General features: G+C 41.1%; 1 protein-coding gene across 1 annotated transcript in view; it reads right to left on the bottom strand.

Annotated features, from left to right (window-relative positions):
• LOC131076528 (uncharacterized) overlaps window positions 1-21,232 on the bottom strand; it is a 145,184-nt gene extending 123,952 nt beyond the window's left edge. Inside the window, exon 1 of the mRNA XM_058013768.2 lies at window positions 20,714-21,232. Coding sequence (XP_057869751.1) covers window positions 20,714-20,924 — 211 coding nt within the window. The 5' untranslated portion in view covers window positions 20,925-21,232. The remainder of the gene's footprint in view (window positions 1-20,713) is intronic.
• Window positions 21,233-23,723: the final 2,491 nt, after the last annotated feature.

Below are 23,723 nucleotides of genomic sequence, written 5' to 3'. Positions count from 1 at the left end.
GCAACCACAATGTACCGGCACCATCGTGTGCGGCTGGCTTTAACAGGACCCACAAAGTCGAGTCCCCATCGTTCAAAGAGTTCCTGTGCGTGCGACAGGTTGAGGGGCATGAAGTCCCGCTTCAGAGGTTTGCCCGCCCGTTGGCAAGTGTCGCACCCCACTACCCACTCTCTGGCGTCGTGATATACGATTGGCCACCACAGTCCTGCCAGAAGCACCTTGCGAGCTATAGTGTCTGGGCCCATATGTCCACCTGCGGGTCCTTCGTGTGCCTCCCTTAATACGCTTGAGACTTCTTCCTCCATGACACAACGCCTTAATACCTGGTCCGGCCCCATTTTGTAGAGTAACCCGTTGATGAGCAAAAAAGTCCTGCTCCTTAATACAAGCTTTCTCCGTTCCCCTGGAGGCATACCCTCCGGAAATCGAGACGTCGATAGGTACTCTCCAATCTTCCTGTACCACGAAGGGAGTACGGCTATTTGGAACAAGTGTGCATCCGGAAAATCATCATTTACTCCCTCTGGAGGTTCCCCCGACTTAATCCGGGACAGCTGGTCGACTATGACATGGCTTCGCCCTAGCCTTACCACAATTAAAAATGTGAACTCCTGAAGTAGCAATAGCCAATGGCTTATCCTCCCCTAGATAATAGGCTTGTTTACCAAGTACATGAGTGCCTGGTGGTCTACGTAAAATGTGAATGGTGTGGCCAGGAGGTAATGACGGAATTTCTGTATGGCATAGACCATACCGAGGGCTTCATGTTCTGTGGTACTGTAGTTCTTTTCCGCCTTCGAGAGCAACCTACTGGCAAAATAAACGGGGTGGTCCAACCCATGTCCTCCTACTTGGGCTAATGTAGCCCCGATGGCATAGTTTGAAGCATCCACGTGAACGTGGAATTCCTTATCCCAATTCGAGTATGCCAGTATGGGTGCTCCCATCAACCTTGTCTTCAGCTCTTCAAAGGCCTTGCTCTGTGGCTCTGTCCAGATGTATGGTTCCCCTTTCCGTGTCAACTTATCCAACGGGTGGGACACCTCAGCGAAGTTCTTGATGAACCTCCTGTAGTACCCCACATGACCAAGGAAGGACTTTATCCCCGTGACGTCCGTAGGAGGTTCCATTTCTACTATTACCCGAATCTTGTCCGGGTCCGCCTTCAATCCTTCTTTACACACAATGTGTCCCAGCAATCTTCCCTGTGGTACCATGAATCTACATTTCTTCGGGTTGAGGGCCAACCGTGCCCTTCGACATCTCTCTAGGCACTCCCCGAGGGTTTTTAAGTGGATGTCCTGTCCGTTGTAAATAGACCAATCATCCAGGAAGACTTTGAAGTTCCCCACCGACATCTTGTCGAAGATGTGCAAGATGATGCGCTGAAAGGTGGCAAGTGCATTGCATAGACCGAAGGGCATTCGGTTGTATGTGTACACCCCGTCCACCACGAAGGTTGTTTTCAACTTATCTTCCTCCGCGATGGATATCTGGTTGTATCCAGAGAACCCATCCATGAAGGAATAGATTTCATGTCCAGCTACTTCCTCCAAGATGCTGTCGGTGAAGGGTATGGGAAGCGGATCTGTAATAGTGACAGTGTTCAGGCACCGGAAGTCTACACAGATCCGGATCTGATCGGCCTCTTTCTTGAGGGAAATCACAATGGGAGACACCCATTGTCTGCACTTTGAAGATTATGCCCGCTTCCAACATCCGCTCAATTTCGTCGTTCACCCGTGTAGCATAATTTTTGTTCATACGGTAAGGCCACTTCCTTACCGGTTGGGCTCCCGGTACTAATGTTATTCGGTGTACACACAACTCTAAGGGTACGCCCTTCAAGTCCTTGTATGTCCATGCAAAGACATCCTTGTATTCAAGGAAAATTTTGAAGGTTGGAGCCTTCAGCACTGGATTCCAATCATCTCCGACAAGGATGATCTTGGGGTCACTCGTCCCCCCGAGATTCGTCTCCTTTAAATTGGCTTCCTGATATTTAATGGGCTCCCCCTTCCCTTCGAGAATTGGTGTGCCGGCATCTCATTCACCGAGGCCTCCCCTTGTACTCGCCATATTCTGGGGGGAATATATCCGGTTCTTCCTCGATGCTCAATACATTGCACGAGGGTGTAAATAATTCATAATCTCCCATTTGCCAATGGAAGAGGCCATTCAAGGAGTCCCCGTCGTCCCCTGAGCATGCCTCCAATTCTAACACCCCTTCATCACTAGGTTCCATGCGGCGTCCGTCTCCACCCTCCGCTAACTGGTCTCCCTCAGATTCCGAGTCGGAGGAGGATGCCAACTCCTCACTCACCATCTGCGTACAGAGATCGATCACGTATTTCCTCCCCACGTTTTCCAAGGACAGACATACCCTTTCTGCTTCAGGGGAATTACTACAAAATCCAGCACGAAGGGCTGCATGCCAATCATCACTCGCTGGCTCATGAGGGTACCAAGGGGTTTAATCCCATGTTGATCTACCCCCAGTAGGTTGAACGTGGGGGGCCACAACGTAGGCTTTCCCAGTTTTTTCCATGTCGCTTCTGGGAGCACATTTACTCCCGACCCTCCGTCCACAATAGTGTCTGTCAAGGTAGTCCCCAGTATGCCCATTTCTACTACCGTCGGTTGGCGTCCACTGTTGACTACCAACAAAATTGGGGTCGACCGTGGGGGGCTTAGGACCTCCCTTAACGCAGAGTCGGCTGTGGGGCTCACGACCTCCCTCATTTTCACCTGTGAAGGTACAGAGTTTAAGATAGCCGTTTTTAGCTGCGGCATGGTCTCTAGGAGGTCTTGAATTCTCATGGGTACCTCTATCTGCAACATTTTCCTTAAGATTTCCTCTTCTCCCCTCGTCCGTAGGGGACTTGCAATCTGGTGGTTGTTCTGCCTTTGTGCGGCCATTTCCTTTGTGATCTCGTCTCTTGCTTCCCGCACCCTCTCAGTCTCCGTGCGGGGATTTGGGTATGCACTCTTTTTGGCCTGCGCCCTAGTAATTGCCAATACTTCCGCCTCCGTGGGTTCTATGTTTAGAAGGTTTACACCAGGCTTCGGGCAATTTGCGTCCTCATGGTCACCTGGCCTGCACCATCGGCAGAGGTGCTGAGGGTTAGCTTCCTTTGTGCAGTCGCGGGCAGAGTGTCCCCACTGATTACAGGCCCTACACTGGATCATTGGCCGGCCTTTGGCGTCATACTGGATCCGGTTTCTGTTATTGTTATTGTTTCTTCCGCCGCCGCGTCTGTTATCCCGGTATCCTCCGGATGATGCCGTTGTGTTTGTTTGTTGGCCCGTACCCGCTGGTGCAGACGTTGTGGCCTGCTCCGTGAACAACACCTGGTTCATTTGCGTGTTCCAGGTTTTCATGTTGTATGGGCACTCCTTGGTGGAGTGTCCCATCACTTCGCAAATCTCGCAGAATGCCGTCTTCTGGCAAGTACCCTTTGTGTGCCCCTCCTCTTTGCACTCAGTGCACCATATGTCCCCTTCGGTCCGACTGGAGCTTCTAATTGTTCTGAATTCCCTCCTCATTCGCTCCATGTCTTTCTGGAGCGCTTGCACCCGTTTGCCAGCCTCGTTGTCACTGCTGCTTTCCTGTGACGAGTCATCCTCCTCCGACGAGCTATCCTTCTTCTTTTTCTTCGATGTCTTGGTCTCGCTCTCGAGATCCATCACTCTATTGTATGCGTCTTCGTACGATGTAGGTGGAACGATTTTCATCTTCTTTCGGAGGGAATGCTTTAGTCCCTCCATGAACCATCGCTTTTTCAACCCATCTGCTGGTTGACTCTCCATTTTTCCCAATAGTTCCTTCAGCTGCCGACTATAGGCTCGGACAGTCTCGTTATTGTTCTGCTTCATTCCATAGATCACGGCGACTATTTCGTTGTCATCTCTCAAAAGGCGAAACTCTATCCCAAACTCCTTCAGATCGGGCCATGTGCCGACTTTAGCTTTGTCCATATCTGAGTACCAGTCTATGGCCACTCCCCTCAAGGTTGCTGGGAATTGTGTTACCCATTCATCTTGATCGGTAACACCGTTTGCTGACCATATGGTTTCGCACGTTCGACAATGGCGGACAGGATCTTCCTTCCCGTAGCCGTTGAACTTCGGTAGTTTCTGTTTGCTCGCCATTGATGGGGATCGTCTCCCCTGAGGTGGTTGTTGCTGTGTCTGAGCCCCTGCGCCGCTCCCTCCAACGCCCGTGGTGTGTCCTACGTGGGTGACTGGTGGTACCGTGTTCTGCCTGTCGTGCATCGCACCTATAGCCGTACGATTGCCCTCCCCTTCGCTCTCACCCGCGCCCACTCCTGGTTCCCGTTGGTGATCTTCACTCCGTGGTGTAAGGGATAAGTTTCTAAATTGATCCCAAGTCTCCTCGTCTAGATTTCGCCGTAACCTTGTTTCTTCCAGAAACTCTTCGTGGCTCCGCGTCCTACGATGCTCTGGCGACGCATAGAAATTTCCGTCGACTTCTGCACCCTCCGTGACACCTCCTTGGTTCCCCTCGGGCCACCCTTCGGTAGGTGGTCCTTCGGCAAGTTGCCTCAGCCTCCGTCTACATTCTACTTGCTGCTCCAAAATCAAGGCCCTCTGCGCGGCCTCCCACTCGTCCGTTTCTGCTTTTTTGTTTCTATCTTTATTCAATAGGTTGGGCATTAATTGTCGCACATTTCCATAACTCACAATACATAAATCAAAACACGTCTTTATTAATTCATTTCCTCCAATACAACTCGTGTCAATGACACTTTTATTTGAATATAAAAAGTTCAAGGTTCAATTCCCTCCTGGCCTAGCGCCATCTCGTTCCGTTTCCCGTCGGCTGTTTTCTTCGTAGCGTTGAAGGATTTGTTGGCATCACTCTTCCTGGGCAATCTCCTCCAGGCGAGCCTGTTGTGCCAGCGATGCCTGTGCAAGCAACCGGGGGAGGTGGTTCATCAACCGGTTTACTGCTGGGCTAACCTCCGGCGCTGTCCACACGGCACTTGGTGGGATTTCCGCCTCCGCCGCCTCTCGTCGGACGTAGGTCTAGATGGCTACCTGGAGCAAAATTGAAAATTCTCTCGTTGCCGTGTCTTCTCCTGTGTAAAGTTATGTTCGCGCGTCGTCGGCCTCTGGGTTTATTTCACCAACGGGTAGGCCCATCGTGTCCATGTGCCATCCGCGTCTTCTGTTCCCGAGTACGTCTAGGCAACGGCGCCAAATGTTTGCCCTCTCGGGTGAATACTTAAAGCATAAAGTACGTAATGCAGGATAATAATGCCATAGATATCAGACAAGTATCAGATATGTTATTCCATTCATAATCGTGTGTTGCAATTTACATTCTGAAGTATATAAAGATACCGAGGGGGTGCGAGCGCCAACCGTTGCACCGCAACTGCCACCCCTCGGTTGCCAACTAACCAAAACAATTACACATAATTAACTAGTCGTATTTTCGTATACAATAATGCCGCCAACAATGCGTAATAAACCAACTTTTACTTTTGGTTCTATATCAGATATTAGATGTAATTGTTTGCTTGCTTAAAGTTTCAAGGTGAGTAGATGCACTGCTTTTGTGATATTTATAAACTCAGTTTTGGTTTTAAGATATCCAGAATGCCTAAAATAGGAAAAAGGGGCAACATTGCAATGCTTAGTGTGTGTTTGATGACCAGTAGGAAGGGGGAGGTGAAATGTAGAAAGCACACTTGTTGCAGTGAAATGTAGAAGGCATTTTTTGTATGATATCCTGCAGAGATTTTGGGGTAGACTTTTTAAACAAATTACATGAAATAGATAAGCAAGAGGAAATAGTCTCTGAAACAAACCAAAATATATAAACTCTTCCAAACAGAACAGACATTTTTTAAATCCCTTAGATTTGGTATTGGCTAGAAATGGTTTTGAAAGCGTATGATGTCAGTTTAGTACAGAGACCAATTCCAGAAGCTTTCTAGTTAAGCATCCATTTTGCAGGCACTAAAACAATACTGTTAATAGACATCAAGTCTCACAGTCCATGAGATTCAATTGAAGAGCTTCCAAATAACATTGTGCTGTCAAATTGTGCTGTCAAATCCAACCACAAAAATATCTGAAGAGAACATATTTACCAGGAATCGCCATTCAGAAGTTGCAGTCACACTCATGACAAAATCTGAGGGAAAAAATGGCCATTCCTGCCGATGCCGCAATGCCCATCTGTAGGCTATCTGTCTCACAGTCCACAGCCTTCTGTTGCACAAATAATGTGTTGGAAAGGCTGTTCCCTTCATGTTATTTTGGGCAGTTTATTTGAAATTATAGGAATGGTATCGCATTATATGTTTATAGTTCAACTTAAGATATATATCTATTGAAATGGTTAGCATCCCTTATTAACACACAACTATAGTATTACAATACTGAAAGACTGAATTAAAATTGTTTTCCAGATCTGATTCTTGATCACAATGCCACGTCAAAAAGACTTTGTGTGGACACATTGCACACCAGTTCCCGGTAGCACGAAGGTTAAATGCAATTGGTGTCTAATTGAGATCAATGGTGGCATTTATCGTTTTGAATGGCATTTGTCAAAAGAACGAGGAAATACTACTAAAACTTGCAAGGAATGCCCTGCGAATGTCTCGTATCAGGCAAAGCAATCTCTTGATAGGATTGGTCAGAGTAAGGCCAAAAAGGCGAGAATCGGGGTTGAAATAGGTTCTAGTTCTACAGATGCTAGGAGGAACCGTTTAGGTGAAGAGGGTGGTGAAGATAGAGGTTTTAGGGAATCTAGGTCAGCACCTTCTATAGCACATGGACCAAACACAGATGGAGAAAACATTAATGATTTCTTCCAACCTCGTACTACACCTGGATCACAAACCACTTTAGAGAGTACAAGATGGAGGAAAACCATCCATGAACAAGCAAAGAAAGCAATTGGTAATTTTTGGTACACCTCTAGCATGGCATTTCAATGCTTGCAGATTTCCATATTGGCAACCTGTGGTAAATGCTATTGCATCTGCAAGTCTAGAGTTTAAAGCCCCAAATTATGAGTCACTGAGGGTTGGTATGCTCAAAGATGCAATACAGAATATTGAAGATGTTAAAGAGCATCGATCAAGGTTAGCTATCAATGGTTGCAGCATTATGTCAGATGGAAGAACAAATAGAAGGAACCGAAGCCTCATTAACTTTCTTGTCTCTTGTGAGATTGGCACTATTTTTTTGAAATCTGTGGATGCATTTGATATAATCAAATCTGCACATGCATTGTTCGAGATGTATGACATAATAGTTATGGAAGTAGGGCCACAAAATGTGGTTCAATTTATCACAAACAATGCTACTGATTGCGTTGCTTCCGAGAGACTTGTAACAGATAAATACCCCTCTATGTTTTTTACACCATGTGCAACACATTGCCTTGATCTAACCCTAAAGGACATTGGAAAAATTGAATGGGTTCAGAAAGCATTGCAGAAGGCTCACAAGGTTACCAAATTTATTTATAATCACAAGAGGATTTTGTCTATAATGCGCTCTTTCACAGGAGGCAAGGAGCTAGTTCAACCAAGGGTGACAAGGTTTGCAACACACTTCCTTGCATTGCAGAAACTATGTGAACAAAAAAATAATTTGAGGACTAAGTGGATGGAGTCTAGTTTCACAAATCATTTGAATGGCATAGCAATTGCAAAGTACATGTATTCTACCAATTTTGGGGAGTCAATTGAACAATTTATAAAATTTTCAGAGCCTTTGGTAAAAGTCTTGAAACTAGTGGATGGGGAAAAATCCCCCATGGGATATTTGTATAAGGCCATGGATAGGGCCAAGGAGGTTGTGAGGAGTAGGTTGGCAAATAACAAGGAGAGGTATATGTCGTTGTGGGACATAATTGATAGGAGATGTGATGGACAAATGCACACTCCTCTCCATGCTGCAGGATACTTTCTCAATCCATTGTTATTCTACAAGACTTCATTCATGGATATTGATGCTGAGATCAAACAAGGCTTCTTCAAGTGCATGGACAAAATGTTTCCAAATCGGGATAAATTTAATGCAACTATGTTCGAGTTGGAAATGTACAAACAAGCTAAGTGTTTTCTCTCTTCTAGGGCAGCCATGGAAGGCAAAAAGACCTTCCAACCAGGTAGTCTCTATAAAGTTTTGACAGACTCTTTATTTTGCCAACATGGTCATTAAATTTGTTAAGATTTTATAAAATTCTAACAATATCATCTCCATATAATGTGTTTTTCAGTTCAATGGTGGGCTTGTTTTGGTGACGAATTACCAAATTTTAGGTGGATGGCAATGCGCATTTTGTTCCAACCATGCAGCTCATCTGCTTGTGAACATAATTGGAGTGTTTTTTAACACATACATTCCAAGAAACACAACCGCCTATCACAAGAATGGATGAATGACTTGGTGTTTGTTCAGCACAACCTCCACTTGAAGCTAAAGAAAGCTCAACGTAAGAAAATTAAAATATACTTGCAATTAGTTGAAATTGTATCATTGTGTTTTTCACTTGTAAGGTAAAGACTAATTTATACATGGGTTTTTAAAACAGGAACTATTGAGGAAGATGAGCCAATTGACTTCAATGAGATAGATCCAAAGTCTGAGTGGATTGCTACTGATGATGATGTTAGTTTGCCTGAGCTTGATGATTTTGAGATCATGGGGATGGCCAACATGGATCCTGAATGGGTTGAACGAATTAGGACAAAGTCTAACTTGGGCGCTTCATCATCAAGGCCTGCTGCCCTCTAGCATGTTATTGGCTAGATTTGTTTTTTTGGAACTTTGTACTTAGTTTATAGGTTGACTTTGTACAAAGTCACAAACTATATAGTTACTAATATTTTGACAACTATCAGCATCCAATTATTATTTATGTTGTGGTATATTTTGTGCAATGTACTCAACGATATGAATTTATATAACAAAAAACTATTTTCTATAATTCATGTATTGGACTCTCTATTTTATTTGCTTGCATTATCTCTATGCTATGGAAATGTCCTTAAATATTAAAAAAAGTAGTTTTTGATTATTTTTCTGCAATTTTTTACATTTTTTTGTAAATTGATATTTTCCCGTTTTTTCCAAAAAATCTTTTACTTTTGTTTTGCCAATTAATTCCCCAAACGATTAAAGCTGCTTTGGTTGGGAGTTTGGAACTTTAAGTTGTTTTTTGTGCATGCTATTGCAGGAAACAGCATGCTCATCTTTGCAAATTTGATTGGGTTTGTGGGACCATAGGTCTGAAACTCAACAGTTGTTCATCAAACTAGTGAGAACTCAAGAAATGTTTTGCAGACCAGGTGTCAGGCAACTTGCAGATGACTGGCACTCTGAGTTCTGCAAAACAAGTAACTCGGAGATTATTCTCGCCTGCAACTCACTCAGACTCCAAATAGTGTTGCTATGATCAAAATAGACTTATATGATCTCTTAAGATTTGAGTCATTCTTTATGCATCTCATGCATTATTTTTGTTTGTTTTGTGTAATTATGTAACTTTTTATTTGTCAAGTCCCAAGTCCAGTCTTTCGAAACTATACATGCACAAAACTGCAGGATAGTTCTGATTTGCGGTTAATAGAGATGAAGGTGATAAGAGTCCCCATTTCCTCTTCTGAAGAGAAGTTTAAAGCATCAACCATATATGAGGTGTCTTCGATACTACTTTCTTGTTTGGATAAGCAGAAATAAGAAAAATAAATAAAAGACGTGCGATTCAGAGAACATGACAGGATTTTCTTACAGCCTAATTTGACTATACTGGTGCACTTTATTTGAGTAGGATAATTTGGACCTCAAATCCACTAGATTTTCACATTTCACATAGTCAGTAAGACATTGTCAATTATAATTTGATTCAATGTGTCAAGAACAGATATTACAATCAATAACGTTTTACAAAGGGAATGAAATTATAAACTCTGTGACAACAAAGCTTATTCTCATTACCAATATCATGGCCTTTCAAAGCATTAACATGACTCATGATAGAGACTGATCAATCCCAAGAATTTGAGCTCTGATAATCTAAGCACAAGAAACGGAAACCCTTATATGTCTTGGCAAATTCAAACCAGAAAGTTATAAGATGCAAAAATAGTCAAAAATTGCAATCACGTTTTGAAGTTTCTAATTTCTTTTGGCGAATCAGAAAACTTCAGTGAAGTAGTTTAGAGAGCTACTACAGTTGAAAATTATAGTCAGGCTGTTGCAAAAAAGCTGACAAATATGAAAGGGACTAGTTCATACTATATGGTTCCCCAAGATTTGTTGAAGAACTATGTCAGAAATTCTTGGCTCCCCATCTCTATCATGCACTGACTTGGTACAACTTCTTAGGGAAACAAAGGAAGAACCTGTGATGCTTGAGAACCTCTCCTAATATCCAAGATCCGTCTACATTACAAAAAAACAATATATTTGAGACAAAATCTCAATTAGAAACTAGAAATGATATCCCTTTCCTCATATACAAGGGAGAGCGTAATGACATCCAAGCAACCTGCATGATCTGTAAAGGAAAAATAAAAAAGAATCACACTATAGGTGGATACAGAATGCAAACATTGACAGTTTGCATCTCTCATTGATCACAAAACTTGTCATCTTTGTAAACTTCCATGACATACAACAAGGCATAACATAAAGTGCATCCATCTGAATCAGTATTGATGAGGGACAAACAAAGTTGCATCCATAAAACACTAAAGAAGTCCTTCCCATCCCCACAATCCCTCTCTACACCCCATGCCACCTCCACCCTCTTTTTTTTTACTTTCTTCCTTGGGCAGATAGCTAAATTAGAACTGGGATGAATATCACGCTTTTGTAGTTGTTGAAATAGTAGCTAGCTCGGATACCTGTCCATTGCATTTTAATGTTGTCAATGACAATTAAAATACACATGTATTTATCTCTGATGTAATTCGAATTATTGGGCTGGACCCAAACATGTAACGTGGAGGCAAATAAATGTATTTTTGGGCTGGACCCAAACATGTAATGTGGAGGCAAGTAAATGTAACTTTGGGCTGGACCCAAATGTAAGGGGCTGTTGTCTCGGGGAGATCAGTAGGCTTCTGGGGTTGTAAGTCCCTTGTTATTCTCAGCAAGTGGAAGTTGTGGTGATTGACAAATGATTAATGCCAAGCTACAGTTGTGTGAGAATTGGACGAAAAACTTATATATGAGGGTCGGTTGAAAGAATAGCCGAGTGCCAGGAGTGCACCAAGGTGGTCTGTGGTAGACACCTCCTCCTAGGGGTGAAGAAGAGTAACCCTGCCCTCTAGTCTCAAGGAGATAGAGGTCCTACATGGACATTAGGGGTGAAGTAGAGTAACCCCGCCTTATCATTGGATGGTGAGGTTTACTGGTGGATGCATTCTCATGGTCCCTATCTCAGTGAAGCGGAGTAACTAAGCCAATGTTGGGGATGACTCCCGGGGAGTTGTCTATGACCCGAGGACTAGGGAAGCGAAGTACCTAGGCTCTTGCGAGAAGGATGATCGTGCAATGGATTGTCGCGGTTGGGGAAATGGAGTACCCAAGATCTTGTAAGTGGATGGCCGCGCAATGGGCTATCGATGTCGGAATGTTGGAGCTTGAGAGTTGGACAAGCTATGTGGGTTGAGTTGCAGAGCCAGAAGTCCATGCGTCTTGTGGAACAAGTGGGGTGATGTGCCGGGCGCACACCTAGGTTACCCAAAGTGGGATTTGCATTGAGATCCGAGATCTCAAGGCCCTAGAGTGGGGGTCGAATGTGACAGTAGGGACCAGGTTCCGAAAGTGTGCTCATGCTGAGCCGAGCCATGAGGCGAGTCCAAGAGGGCGACAAAGATGGATGAGTTGCATGACCGAAAAGAGGACGTGGTCCATAGGCGAGTTGTTCTAGGAGCACAGCCGAGTTGAAGGAGAGTTCAACGACCAAGGATATTGGATTGGATCATGGAGCGAAGAGCTTAGTGCCCAAGTAGGAGTGCAAGGTGTTTTGTCAGTCTAAGGGACTTAGACTGGGTGTTTGCATGGAGCTGGTTATTGTGCACAGGTTGTACAGGGAACCGGGTTCACCAGCGAAGTCATGTAGGCATAGGCCAAGGGCCCAAAGCAGTGTGACTTGGAGTCCCCGTTCAGGAAGGGGGTCTGAGTTGTGTACTGGGTAAGCCGTTGCGGGCTCATGAGAGAGTCAGTGGTGCGCCAAGTTGAGTTCCGAAGGAGACAGGGTCTTCGTGGATCAGGAGTCTACATGAGAAGCTACCGCCAGGGGCAAGGTGCAATGGTATCTGTACCGGTGTTTCAAGAGTGGATGTTGATCTAGGGGCAGGAACTTGTAATCGGATGCTTGGGAAGTATTCGGGGTAGTGACCAGCGACAGAGTTGGAATTGTTTGTAGACCGGGCCAAGGGCCGTTTCTTCATAACAATAAAGCTATCTTATTGCCCCAGTATTGTGTTCATTGTGTGGAGATGGACAAACAGGAAGCTAGCTCAGGGAGTCTAGTTGTCCCATGAGGTATGTTTGGTGCTTGAGGGTTCAGAGGAGCTAAGGGAGGCCAACATGGGGCGCCAATGCTGTGGGAGTGTTGGGCATGCTCAGGGAGTGTGCAGAGTTGGAGCCGGAGGACTTAAGGAGTTTCGGCAAGGGTCAGTGTTAGTAGTCAGGGTCTTATGGGGGACTCAAGAAGATGAAGGCATGGAGGAGACCTGTAAGCTTGTACCAGGGGTGCAAGGATGGTGCGACAAGACAGTGCTAGAGTAGAGTCAGGGACTTGAAGGGAGTGCTAGGAGCATCAGGATGAAGGAAACCCGTGAGAGGGTTGGCATGCACTTCTATTCCGCATGGGTGTGTGTTAATGTGGTCACGTGGTGGACACTTGAAAAGGGATGGCGTAGTTTGGGAACAAGAAAGGACTTGTCCGCAATGGAAGTCGTGAGTAAGGTTTGCCAGTGCCGCATGAGGTTGGACCTCCTTTGGAAGGAAAAAGCTTGTTTGGGCAGAAAGTCGGTCTAACCCTGTGACACCAAACATGTAACGTGAAGGCAAATGTAAATTGTAAAATGACAATGTAATTTAAATAAATAAATATGCAAGCCGACTTGGGGTATTGGCGCCAAAAGGTTGGATATAAAACTAACAACAAATGAAGTCATTATCACCATCATCTTCTACGAATGTATTCTGCTCTCCAATATTGGCAAATTTTCCTTCACTTGTGCGAACTTGTTCAAGTCCATTGTGCGAACTTATTTAAGGCTGTTTGTGAGGCGAAGTTGTCAAGATCTTCATGCGAACTTGAAGGCTCTCCTTGTGCGAATATGGTCAAGTCTTCCTCAGTCATCTGCTGCTGATCTTCCTTGCCATCTGCTGTTTATAAAGGGCTGCAACCTTCATTGTTATGTAAAGAGAGATCATGATCTGCTAACTTGCTGATTGGACAGCAATCTGAGATAAGTTCATTGCCGCCTTGTAATTGCCTGCATTTGAGATAATACATATTGTATTTTGAGGCTGGGTTTTTCACATCCAAGAGGAAGGTTTTCCCAGGGTATTGGTGTGTTTTGTCTTGTGTTCTTATTGCTGTTACTATTAATCTACAATCTGTTATAATCTGATTACTTAAAATTAACATCCGATTGCTTAAAATTAACATGGTATCAGAGTTTTCAGTTCATTCTAAATAATTAGATTATTATCTGTCCTTCACTTTCAGTTTACTGTTTTAGTTTTGCAAGATGGTTACAGGTCTGAAAGTAGAGGACGGACTTGAAGGTGCCTCAATTTCACATCATGGAAGGTTCGTGTCCTCCTTGCTCTTGAAGAATTAGAGCTGTTACAGTTTGTGGAAGACAAGGATCTGACTGAACGTTCGGATCCAGAAGAGCTAAAGCAATTCAAGAAGAATGCTCTCAAGGCAAAGAAGATCCTTATTGATTCCGTGAAGGATCATCTTGTTCCAATTATCTCCAAATTGAAGACAGCCAGAGATGTTTAAACATCTACAAGGGATATATGAGATCAACAACATCAGCTGGACACTTACATTGAGGCAACAACTTCTTCAAGTCAAAATGAGCAAAGGAGATTCAGTCATGTCCTTCTTCATGAAGATTTCAGAATTGAAGGACCAACTCAGCGCCATTGGAAGCGAAGTTGTTGACAAAGATATTGTCATGATTGCTTTGAATAGTCTTCCTGACTCTTGGGATCCATTCATTCAAAGCATAAGTGGAAGAGCTGAATTTCCTTCCTTCGATCGCCTCCGGTCAGATTGCATTCAAGAGGAGTCACGCCTTGCTGCCAGAGGAATGCATAAAGACACTCATGGAGGAGATCAACATGTACTTGTATTTCAACATGTTAAAAGAAAGGGAGGCCATTGGAAGAAGATCAACTTCAAAAGAGATAGAGACTTCAGACCTCCTACTTACGATTCAAGGAAGAAGCCAAGGGATCTTTCACGTGTCCGTTGCTTTAGATGCGACAAGTTTGGACATTATGCTAAAGAATGTCAGAATCCGCCCATGCAAGGAGAGGCCAACCTGAATAAAGTTGCAAACTCAGAGGATAATGAAGACTACCTCTTCATTTCTACCTTGTCTGGCAATGTGCCAACAAATAGTAACACTTAGTTGATAGACAGTGGTGCATCTAGACACATCACGGGATATCGAGAGCATCTCTCAGACTTGATGGAGAAAGAGTCCAACCTTCATGTGGTAATTGGTGATAATGCTCAGTATTCGGTAAGAGGTTTTGCTAGCACTTCTTTAAATTTAGAATCTGGCATGTCCTTGCATCTTAGTGATATTTTATTTGTTCCTGGAATTAAGAGGAATTTAATTTCTATTTCTGCCCTAGAAGATAAAGGTTATCGAATAGCATTTTCTGAGGGTAAAGTACTTGCATGGCCTAAGAAATCTAGTATTAAATCTGCTCATGTTATTGGAAATAGATATGATAGTTTGTATAAGCTATCAGCTAAACCCATTCGAGCACTCGTTCATGAAGCTTCTGAATCTAGCAAGCTATGGCATAGAAGGCTCGGCCATCTTCACTATCAGGCACTTCCTTCACTTGAAAAAATGGTTGAAGGTATGCCTAAACTTAGACAATTTCATGATGATACTTGCAAAGGTTGTGCATTAGATAGGAACACTAAAAGTCCATTTCATAAAAGTGAAAGTAGAGCTAAAGAAAAATAAGCACTTGTTCATTCTGATTTATGTGGACCTATGTTTGTTCCTTCACCTAGTGGATTTCTATACTATGTTACATTTATAGATGATTTTTCTAGAAAGACTTGGATTTACTTTCTAAAATTTAAAGAATCTGATGAAGTACTAAGTAGGTTTAAAGAATTTAACTGAAAATATGTCTGGTAAAAGGATTAAAGTGTTAAGATCTGACAATGGAGGTGAATACACCTCAAGTGGCTTCAATGACTTTTGTGTAGAAACAAGAATTAAGAGGGAGTTATGCGTCCCTTACAATCCTTAACAAAATGGTGTAATTGAACGAAAGAATAGAGCCATTGTTGAAGCAACCAAAGCTATGATTCACGATCAAGACCTGCAGACCTTCTAATGGGCCGAAGCATCCAAGACTACAATGTACATTCAGAATAGATGCCCTCACCGTGTCCTCAAGAATATAACTCCCGAGGAAGCTTTCACTGGAGTCAAACCAAATATCAGCCACCTTAGGATCTTTGGAAGTCTTGTCTATGTTCATGTGCCAAAGGAAAAGAGGACTAAGCTAGAGCCTTCCGGGAAGAAGGGTATCCTTGTTGGATATAGTGAATCTTCCAAGGCATTTCGCATCTACATTCCCGGTCAAAGGTATATTGAGGTAAGTAGGGATGTCACCTTTAAAGAAAATATTGCTTTCAAGAAATCTAAAGGTTCTCTTATTGATAATGATAAAGAAATTAATGATAATCAAAATATGGATATTGATACTAACCTTGAGATTCAAAGGGAGCCTATTGAGCCTCCCGAACCTATTGAGCATGATGATTCTCCTGAGCCTCTGGATCCAACTGATGGACCTAGAGATATTGCAGTTAGCAAGAAAAGGCCACTTTGGGTTAGGAGCACAATCCAAGATGCAGAAAAGTTTGCAGCTCCTAGTGGCACTTTCAAAGAGAGCAAGAGACCTCAGAAGTTCTCCAACTATGTTGCAATGATGTGCAACATCATTGAGACCGAACCATCCAGCATAGAAGAAGCTATGAACCAGCAAGCATGGAAATTAGCTATGGACGAAGAGTATCAATCCATCATCAAGAATGATGTCTGTGATATTGTGCCTAGACCTAAAGGTAAGTCTGTTGTTTCTTCCAAATGGTTGTTTAAAATTAAACATGCTGCTGATGGTAGTATAGAGAAATACAAAGCTAGATTTGTAGCTCATGGTTTTTCTCAAAAGAAAGGCATCGATTATGAAGAAACATTTGCTCCTGTTGCTAGATATACTTCCATTAGAACTATTATAGCTATTGTTGCAGCCAAAGGTTGGAAGTTACATCAAATGGATGTAAAGACTGCCTTCCTTAATGGCGTTATTGAGGAAGAAGTCTATATTGAACAACCTGAAGGTTATGAGATTCATAATAGAGAAACTCATGTGTGCAGACTGAAGAAAGCTCTCTACGGCCTTAAGCAAGCTCCTCGAGCTTGGTATGAATGAATTGATAAGTACTTGGTTAGTTTAGGGTTTTGTAAGAATGATGTCGATCCTTACATTTCCTTTAAAGTATTTAATGGTGAAATGTTAATTCCGGTTTTATATGTGGATGATTTATTCCTAACTGGTGAAGATACTCTCATCATTAGGTGTAAGAAAGAATTAGCTACTGAATTTGAAATGAAGGATCTAGGTCTAATGCATTACTTTCTAGGGTTAGAAGTGTGGCAAAGGCCTAATGAAATTATTCTAAGTCAAGGAAAATATACTATTGATATATTGAAAAGATTTGGTATGATGGATTGTAAACCTATGTCTACTCCTATGGAAACTAACTTGAAGAAGTTGAGTATTTCTACAGCTAATTCTAATTTTGCAGATCCTTCAGAGTACAGGCAATTGATTGGATCCTTGATGTATCTAGTTAACACTAGACCAAATATTTGCTATGCAGTGAGTGCACTTAGCCAATTCATGAACCAGCCAAAGCATGTTCACTTAGTGGCAGCCAAGCATATCCTAAGATACTTGCGTGGAATAGTTGGCTATGGGCTGAAGTATCCAATGACAATCAACACAGTGATCAATTTGGAAGGCTACTCTGATTCTGATTGGGCTAGAAGTGTTATTGACAGGAAAAGCACTTCTGGAATTTGTTTCGGCCTGGGTTCCGCTATGATCTCTTGGGCCAGTAGAAAACAGTCCTCAGTTGCATTGAGTACTGCAGAAGCTGAATACATTGCTTCAAGTGTGGCAACTAGAGAAGCAGTTTGGCTTCGCAAACTTCTTGGTGGGTTGTTTGGACAACCTTGGGAATCCACTGTTATTTATTGTGATAATCAGAGTTGTATTAAAATGTCTAATAATCCCGTGTTTCATGACAGGTCAAAACATGTGGAAACTCGTTATCACTATGTTCGTGATATGGCACAAAGAGGTGCCATCCAACTAAAATATATCAGCACTAATGAACAGGTTTCAGATGTTCTCACCAAGCCTCTAGTTCGAGTGAAGTTTGAGTACTTCAAAGAGAAGCTTGGGATTGTGGAGAACACAGCATTGATTGAGAGGGAGTCTCAATCTTAATGATGCAATTTAGTTTGCATCCTCCACCCTCTGTGGGCAATGCAAGGTGGAGCCACCCTCTGTGGGCAATGCAAGGTGACATTGTATCCTTCTCTGGGAGAAGGCTGAGGTATAAGACCTCTTCCACCTTCTGCGGGCAATGCAAGGTGGCTCCATCCTCTGCGGGCAATGCAAGATGGACATCATGAAATGAGTTCACGATATTTATGTGTTTCATTGCACGTATACTCTATGGAGCTTATACATTCATCCTTGCGGGCAATGCAAGATGAAAGTCATGAATGGATCATGACAAGTGGCAGATATCCTCCCTAGCTAAGAGGGAGTGTTGAAATAGTAGCTAGCTCGGATACTTGTCCATTGCATTTTAATGTTGTCAATGACAATTAAAATACACATGTAATTCGAATTATTGGGTTGGACCCAAACATGTAACGTGGAGGCAAGTAAATGTAACTTTGGGCTGGACCCAAACATGTAACGTGAAGGCAAATGTAAATTGTAAAATGACAATGTAATTTAAATAAATAAATATGCAAGCCGACTTGGGGTATTGGCGTCAAAAGGTTGGATATAAAACTAACAGCAAATGAAGTCATTATCACCATCATCTTCTATGAATGTATTCTGCTCTCCAATATTGGCGAATTCACCTTCATGTGTGCGAACTTGTTCAAGTCCATTGTGCGAACTTATTTAAGGCTGTTTGTGAGGCGAAGTTGTCAAGATCTTCATGCGAACTTGAAGACTCTCCTGGTGCGAATCTGGTCAAGTCTTCCTCAGTCATCTGCTGCTGATCTTCCTTGCCATCTGCTGTTGATAAAGGGCTGCAACCTTCATTGTTATGTAAAGAGAGATCGTGATCTGCTAAGTTGCTGATTGGACAGCAATCTGAGATAAGTTCATTGCCTTGTAATTGCCTACATTTGAGATAATACATATTGTATTTTGAGGCTGGGTTTTTCACCTCCAAGATGGAGGTTTTCCCAGGGTATTGGTGTGTTTTGTCTTGTGTTCTTATTGCTGTTACTGTTAATCTATGGTCTGTTATAATCTGATTACTTAAAGTTAAAATTAACATCTGATTGCTTAAAATTAACAGTAGTAACTATAGATTTACTTTGTGATGGATTGCATGTTTTTTTATGCCGTGCCTATAATGATGTATTGGATATCATGTTGCTACTCGGAATTATGAAATTATTATACATCAAATTGTATGCTTGAATATATCATGCTTGATGAAGAACACCAACAGCGATGCTTTCGCTTTATAAAAATATTTCATTAACAAATTTGATGCGTAACTTGAGTGTGCAGGAAACATATTAGGGTCAATCAGATTTCAGAGTGCATCCATGTGCCAATCCACATTTCTCTTGATCTCATCAAGAGGAAACATGAACCTTGTGTTTGACCTGATAATATTAGCAGCCTTAATCTAACCCAGAATCAATTAGGATTACAGGGCACTCAATATCCCTCTAGGTTATCTTACCTTTTAATCTTGTGTGCATATTTGTGAATTAATGGGGTTGTGCATTTTAGTTATAAGCCCGCCCCCCTCCCCCTTCTTTGAAAATTAAGGAATCTTGTGGTGTGAATTGTGTGGGTAGGAAACTCTTAAGACCTTTCATTGTGTCCCTTATTTTATTTTAAAATTGGAGCTTCAAGTGTCGATTGCCACCATTAATGTCTTGCCACAGCTTATGTAGACTTGATCTGCTGTCATAATCTTCCCCAGAAATTAAGGATTGTCTGAGTAATTTTATAAACCATGAGCTATTGTTGGAATAAAGTAGATAGTCAGCTTGGAGTATGATCCAAGTTTCAGAGAAAATCAGATTTCTCTGTCTTTATCTACGCAAGTTTCCAGAAAATTAGATATTCCATATTAAATGAGAATGGACCAAGTGTAGTCCAGGAGTCAGTTGGTTTAATTGTCAGGGATGGGTCGGGCTGCTGGGCGACTAATGCTTATCTGACCATCATCGGATGGAATTCAGATATACATAGGAGATTCAGCTTGTTTCCCAGAAAGAGGGGGGTGGTAATTTTACAAAAAGTTTTGAATTACTGAGTCTTGGCGTGGAAGGGTTAACAAGCTAAGTTCAGAGAATGTTGCATTTCCTGGAACAGAGCATCGAAGTCATCTAATATGTGTCAGCACCGAGGAAGAGACAATCTGAGTTTTCAGAATCCCATTTCCAATTATATGTCATTCCTCTGGTTCGTGCATATGACCTATTGTGCATTGTTTAACTACTGTCATAACTTGTGTCAGGCTAGGTAGGCCATACCAGCCTGCATCAACTTAATATATTAAAAAATGGTTTTCACTTAAGATATATCAGATTGTTTTCCTTGCAATGTTTCTGTGGATATGTATATACTATATATGATTGATTGAAAATTTGTTGCTGTAATATTTAACTATGGGTAGCTTTTTGTTGGGAGTATGTATCAGGCTCGAGGATTCCTATGGGATAGTAGAACTGTGTAAAATGTTAGGTATTTTATTTGTGACATAAGTAGGAATGGGTTGACCTTGAGATAACATGAGTAGGAGTGTCACAACCCTCGTTTCTTTGTTAGTTGCATAGGAGCTTGTTAGGGTTGTCAAACTGAAAAGATGGTTGCAAAAGTTTAATACAATGAGTCCTCTAATACTAGAATATTTTTCAACAGAGGTAGCATTCCTGGAAGTAAATGAAATGGTTCTTGCAAATAGTTGGCTGCAGATTCTAGTCACGGATGTGTCGTTGTGTACAGTCCACGAATAATACAAACGGCAAAGCATTAGATGCGACTTGAATTATTCCCCGCCATAACCCAAGAAAATACATCAAATACAAGCAAGCATCGAGCATTTACTAAAAAGCGAGACAAAAGGAGTACTAAATACCAGTGGCTAGCTTGAGCGGTAGAGAAGAGCAGCTGCATTTGCTTTTAATTGAAGAATATGATGTGAAGGAAAAGCTCCGGCCCCTTCTGAACACTCTGGTGCCATTGCTATTAATTTTAATTTTGGAAAAATCAGAGCAACCCTTGGCAGTCACAAGCCTTGTTCCCACTCCACTGTATCTCTTCCACGTTGGGGTGCCCAGGCAAAGCATTATTCTTCTTCCTTTGCTACCCAGTCAAAATGAAGGAACAAAATCAAAGCTCCTGACCAGGTACGAGCTTTAGGCTGCTTCGCCCGTGGATAGCATTGGGTTCTGGCTTTACCTCTGACGTCTTCAGCGAAAAGGAGATGTGTGTACATAAATGGGTACCAAATTAGCAAAAATGAGAATGACAACTGCTGGTAAAGATAAATGCTAGGGGGAAGATTCTTAAAAAAATATTGAAGAAAAACTAAATGGCAAAATACATTCTTAGAAATAAATTGTGCAGGTTGCAGTTTTAGAAGCAAATTGATGGTCTAAGGTTGTTTTATTATTATTTTTTATTTTTATTATGAGAAGAAGCAAAAATGAATGAGCAAAGTTCATATAAATAGTAAAGAGTTAAAAAAATTTGTTAAGTATCAATAAGAGGAATTCAATATTACGTATGATCATCAAAAAAATAACTAAATACATACATATTCTATGTAAATCAAGATTCTTATTTTTCAATTAAAAAATAAGTCTACTCAACTCTATGCAAAATGGGGTAGTAAAAAGGACATAAAAAACATGGGAAGAAAGGGTGTATGTTTTTTGCACTACCATAGCATAGAAATCAGAAAATTACTTTATTATGGAGTGTGGTGCATTTAAGGACATCAACGACAAACATGTCAATTATCTTTACAGTTATTTTTTGATATTGTTTATTCAACAAAAGGACTATTAAGAAGTTGGGGAGCTCATCATCATTTTGAATAGGAAAAGGGTTGAAATGCATAAGACACGATGACAAGGTTGGTTGTCCCATAGACTATTTTTAACCTCGTGGGTGTTATTTAAAAGTTGTTCATTAAAAGAATCATTGATTCGTTGTTATATTATCTAGACCTTTATAATATTTGAACAATACTAATGACTTATATAAATATGGGCCTATTCATATTTGCAAGAGAAAAAATTATTTTTTTCAATATTAAATTAATTAAATGTATTTTTTAAAAGAAATTTAGATTATTTTATTAAAAGATGGTATATAATAGTTGATATTTTGAAGAAAAGAATATTGAGAATGTAAATAAATGAAAATTATATTTAATTTTGTAACTAAAAAATGTATGGGGAATGATATAAAAAATAAGTTGATATATTTTTTAAAATATTTGTAGAATTGACCTTATTAGTAAATATATTTATTAGGTGATCATACAACCTCAGCCCCTTCAAATTAAATAATAAAAATAACACTCTTAAGACATAGAAATAATCCTAGAATAAATGTGTAGGCTAGATATTTTTAGAGTATCAAATAGAAATGTGAACATGCAAATGATATGTGAATAGCTCTTAATTTTCAAATGTTTCATGTGATCTTCAATAGTAAATAAAATGAATGTATTATATGTCTTTAAATATGAGGACATGATAATAAATCACCTAATTATGTATTTGGTAGGTCCTTGGAGGTTTTAGACTCTACAAACAAGCATGAAACTACCCAAAACCTAGTCCAAAGATTAGATACAATAAAATTACAAATAAAACTGATATATATATATATATATATATATATATATAGAGAGAGAGAGAGAGAGAGAGAGAGAGAGAGAGAGAGAGTTCTCAACAATACAAGAGACAAATAAAATAGCATAGGAAAAGCTCACAATAATATTGTTTAAATATGCAAGGTGAGAGGATACATATATAGAGAAGAGACGAGGCAAACCAAGTCAATCAAAGATGTAAACCACCAAAAAACAGGCAAGAGTTACATTCATGGGTGGTGATTTCTACCCTTATATTGAACTACTCAATCTACCTAAGCAAGCTAAAGTAAATGTGTAGTAAAACTATAATAATATCAAAAAGAAAAGAAAATGTATTCTAACAATGCCTCCTTAAACATAGATTAGGCCAGAAAAAATGATGGATCTTTACAAATTGTCATGCCCACTCCTAGACACACAAAAAAAAACAATAAGGGCCTTCTCCATGGCAACTCTAAGCTCCCTAGATCATCCATGCATATAGGTCCTAAAATGTTGTGGTTGAGACTTCTAATAAATTAATTGAGGAAATTTGCCATCCTAAATGTAGTCCACATAATATAAAAACTCCAAGCATTAAGTCTCATATTGTGCTATTGTCAGACCTTGTTGCTGAAGATTGTGGAACTCAATAACATGTCTCTATTGAAAAGGCTATAAGATGTATCATTCTTTGAAGGGCTCCAAAAATGTCTCCTAGAAGAGGGTATCTAGAGTGAGGTGATGATTTTACTCCTCTTGGTTCCACTGGGTAGACCTGTAGATCCCCTCAACAAATGTACTGCAAAGAGAGCCTTTAGATTGCTCTCATAAGGACGTAATCCAAAGCATCAATCCAAACTAAATAATTAAGAATCGACCTCTACACCATTAGTAGATCTTGAAAAGGTAGGCAACTAAAGACGAAGCAACTCTCTAATCTAATTTGTTGCATCACAAGGTAGTCTAGATGTTGTCTTTAACTCGATTTATGGTTGAGCATAGTGTGATCGAGGTATATGAATTGAATCATCAATCACCTACTCTATACGAATCCCATGGGCCTTAAGTGGATTTTTATTGCACTCACAGAGCCCTGAATTAGGCTCTTTGATAACAAATGTATCCTCCTAATGAGTCTATGTTAGAGATGTTAGTCTCTCCCGAATGGCCCCTTAGATCATGTCGAGATCTATACAACTTGCAAGATGTATGATTCATTCTCCATAAGTGATTAGGAAGCTACTTTCTAAGCAATTCAGCTCACTTATCTATATTG

This window comes from Cryptomeria japonica, chromosome 3 (assembly GCF_030272615.1).
Source record: "Cryptomeria japonica chromosome 3, Sugi_1.0, whole genome shotgun sequence".
In the NCBI taxonomy this organism is placed as follows: Eukaryota; Viridiplantae; Streptophyta; class Pinopsida; order Cupressales; family Cupressaceae; genus Cryptomeria; species Cryptomeria japonica.
The sequence above is the reverse complement of the archived record's forward strand: the minus strand, read 5'-3'. Positions and strand labels throughout refer to the sequence as shown.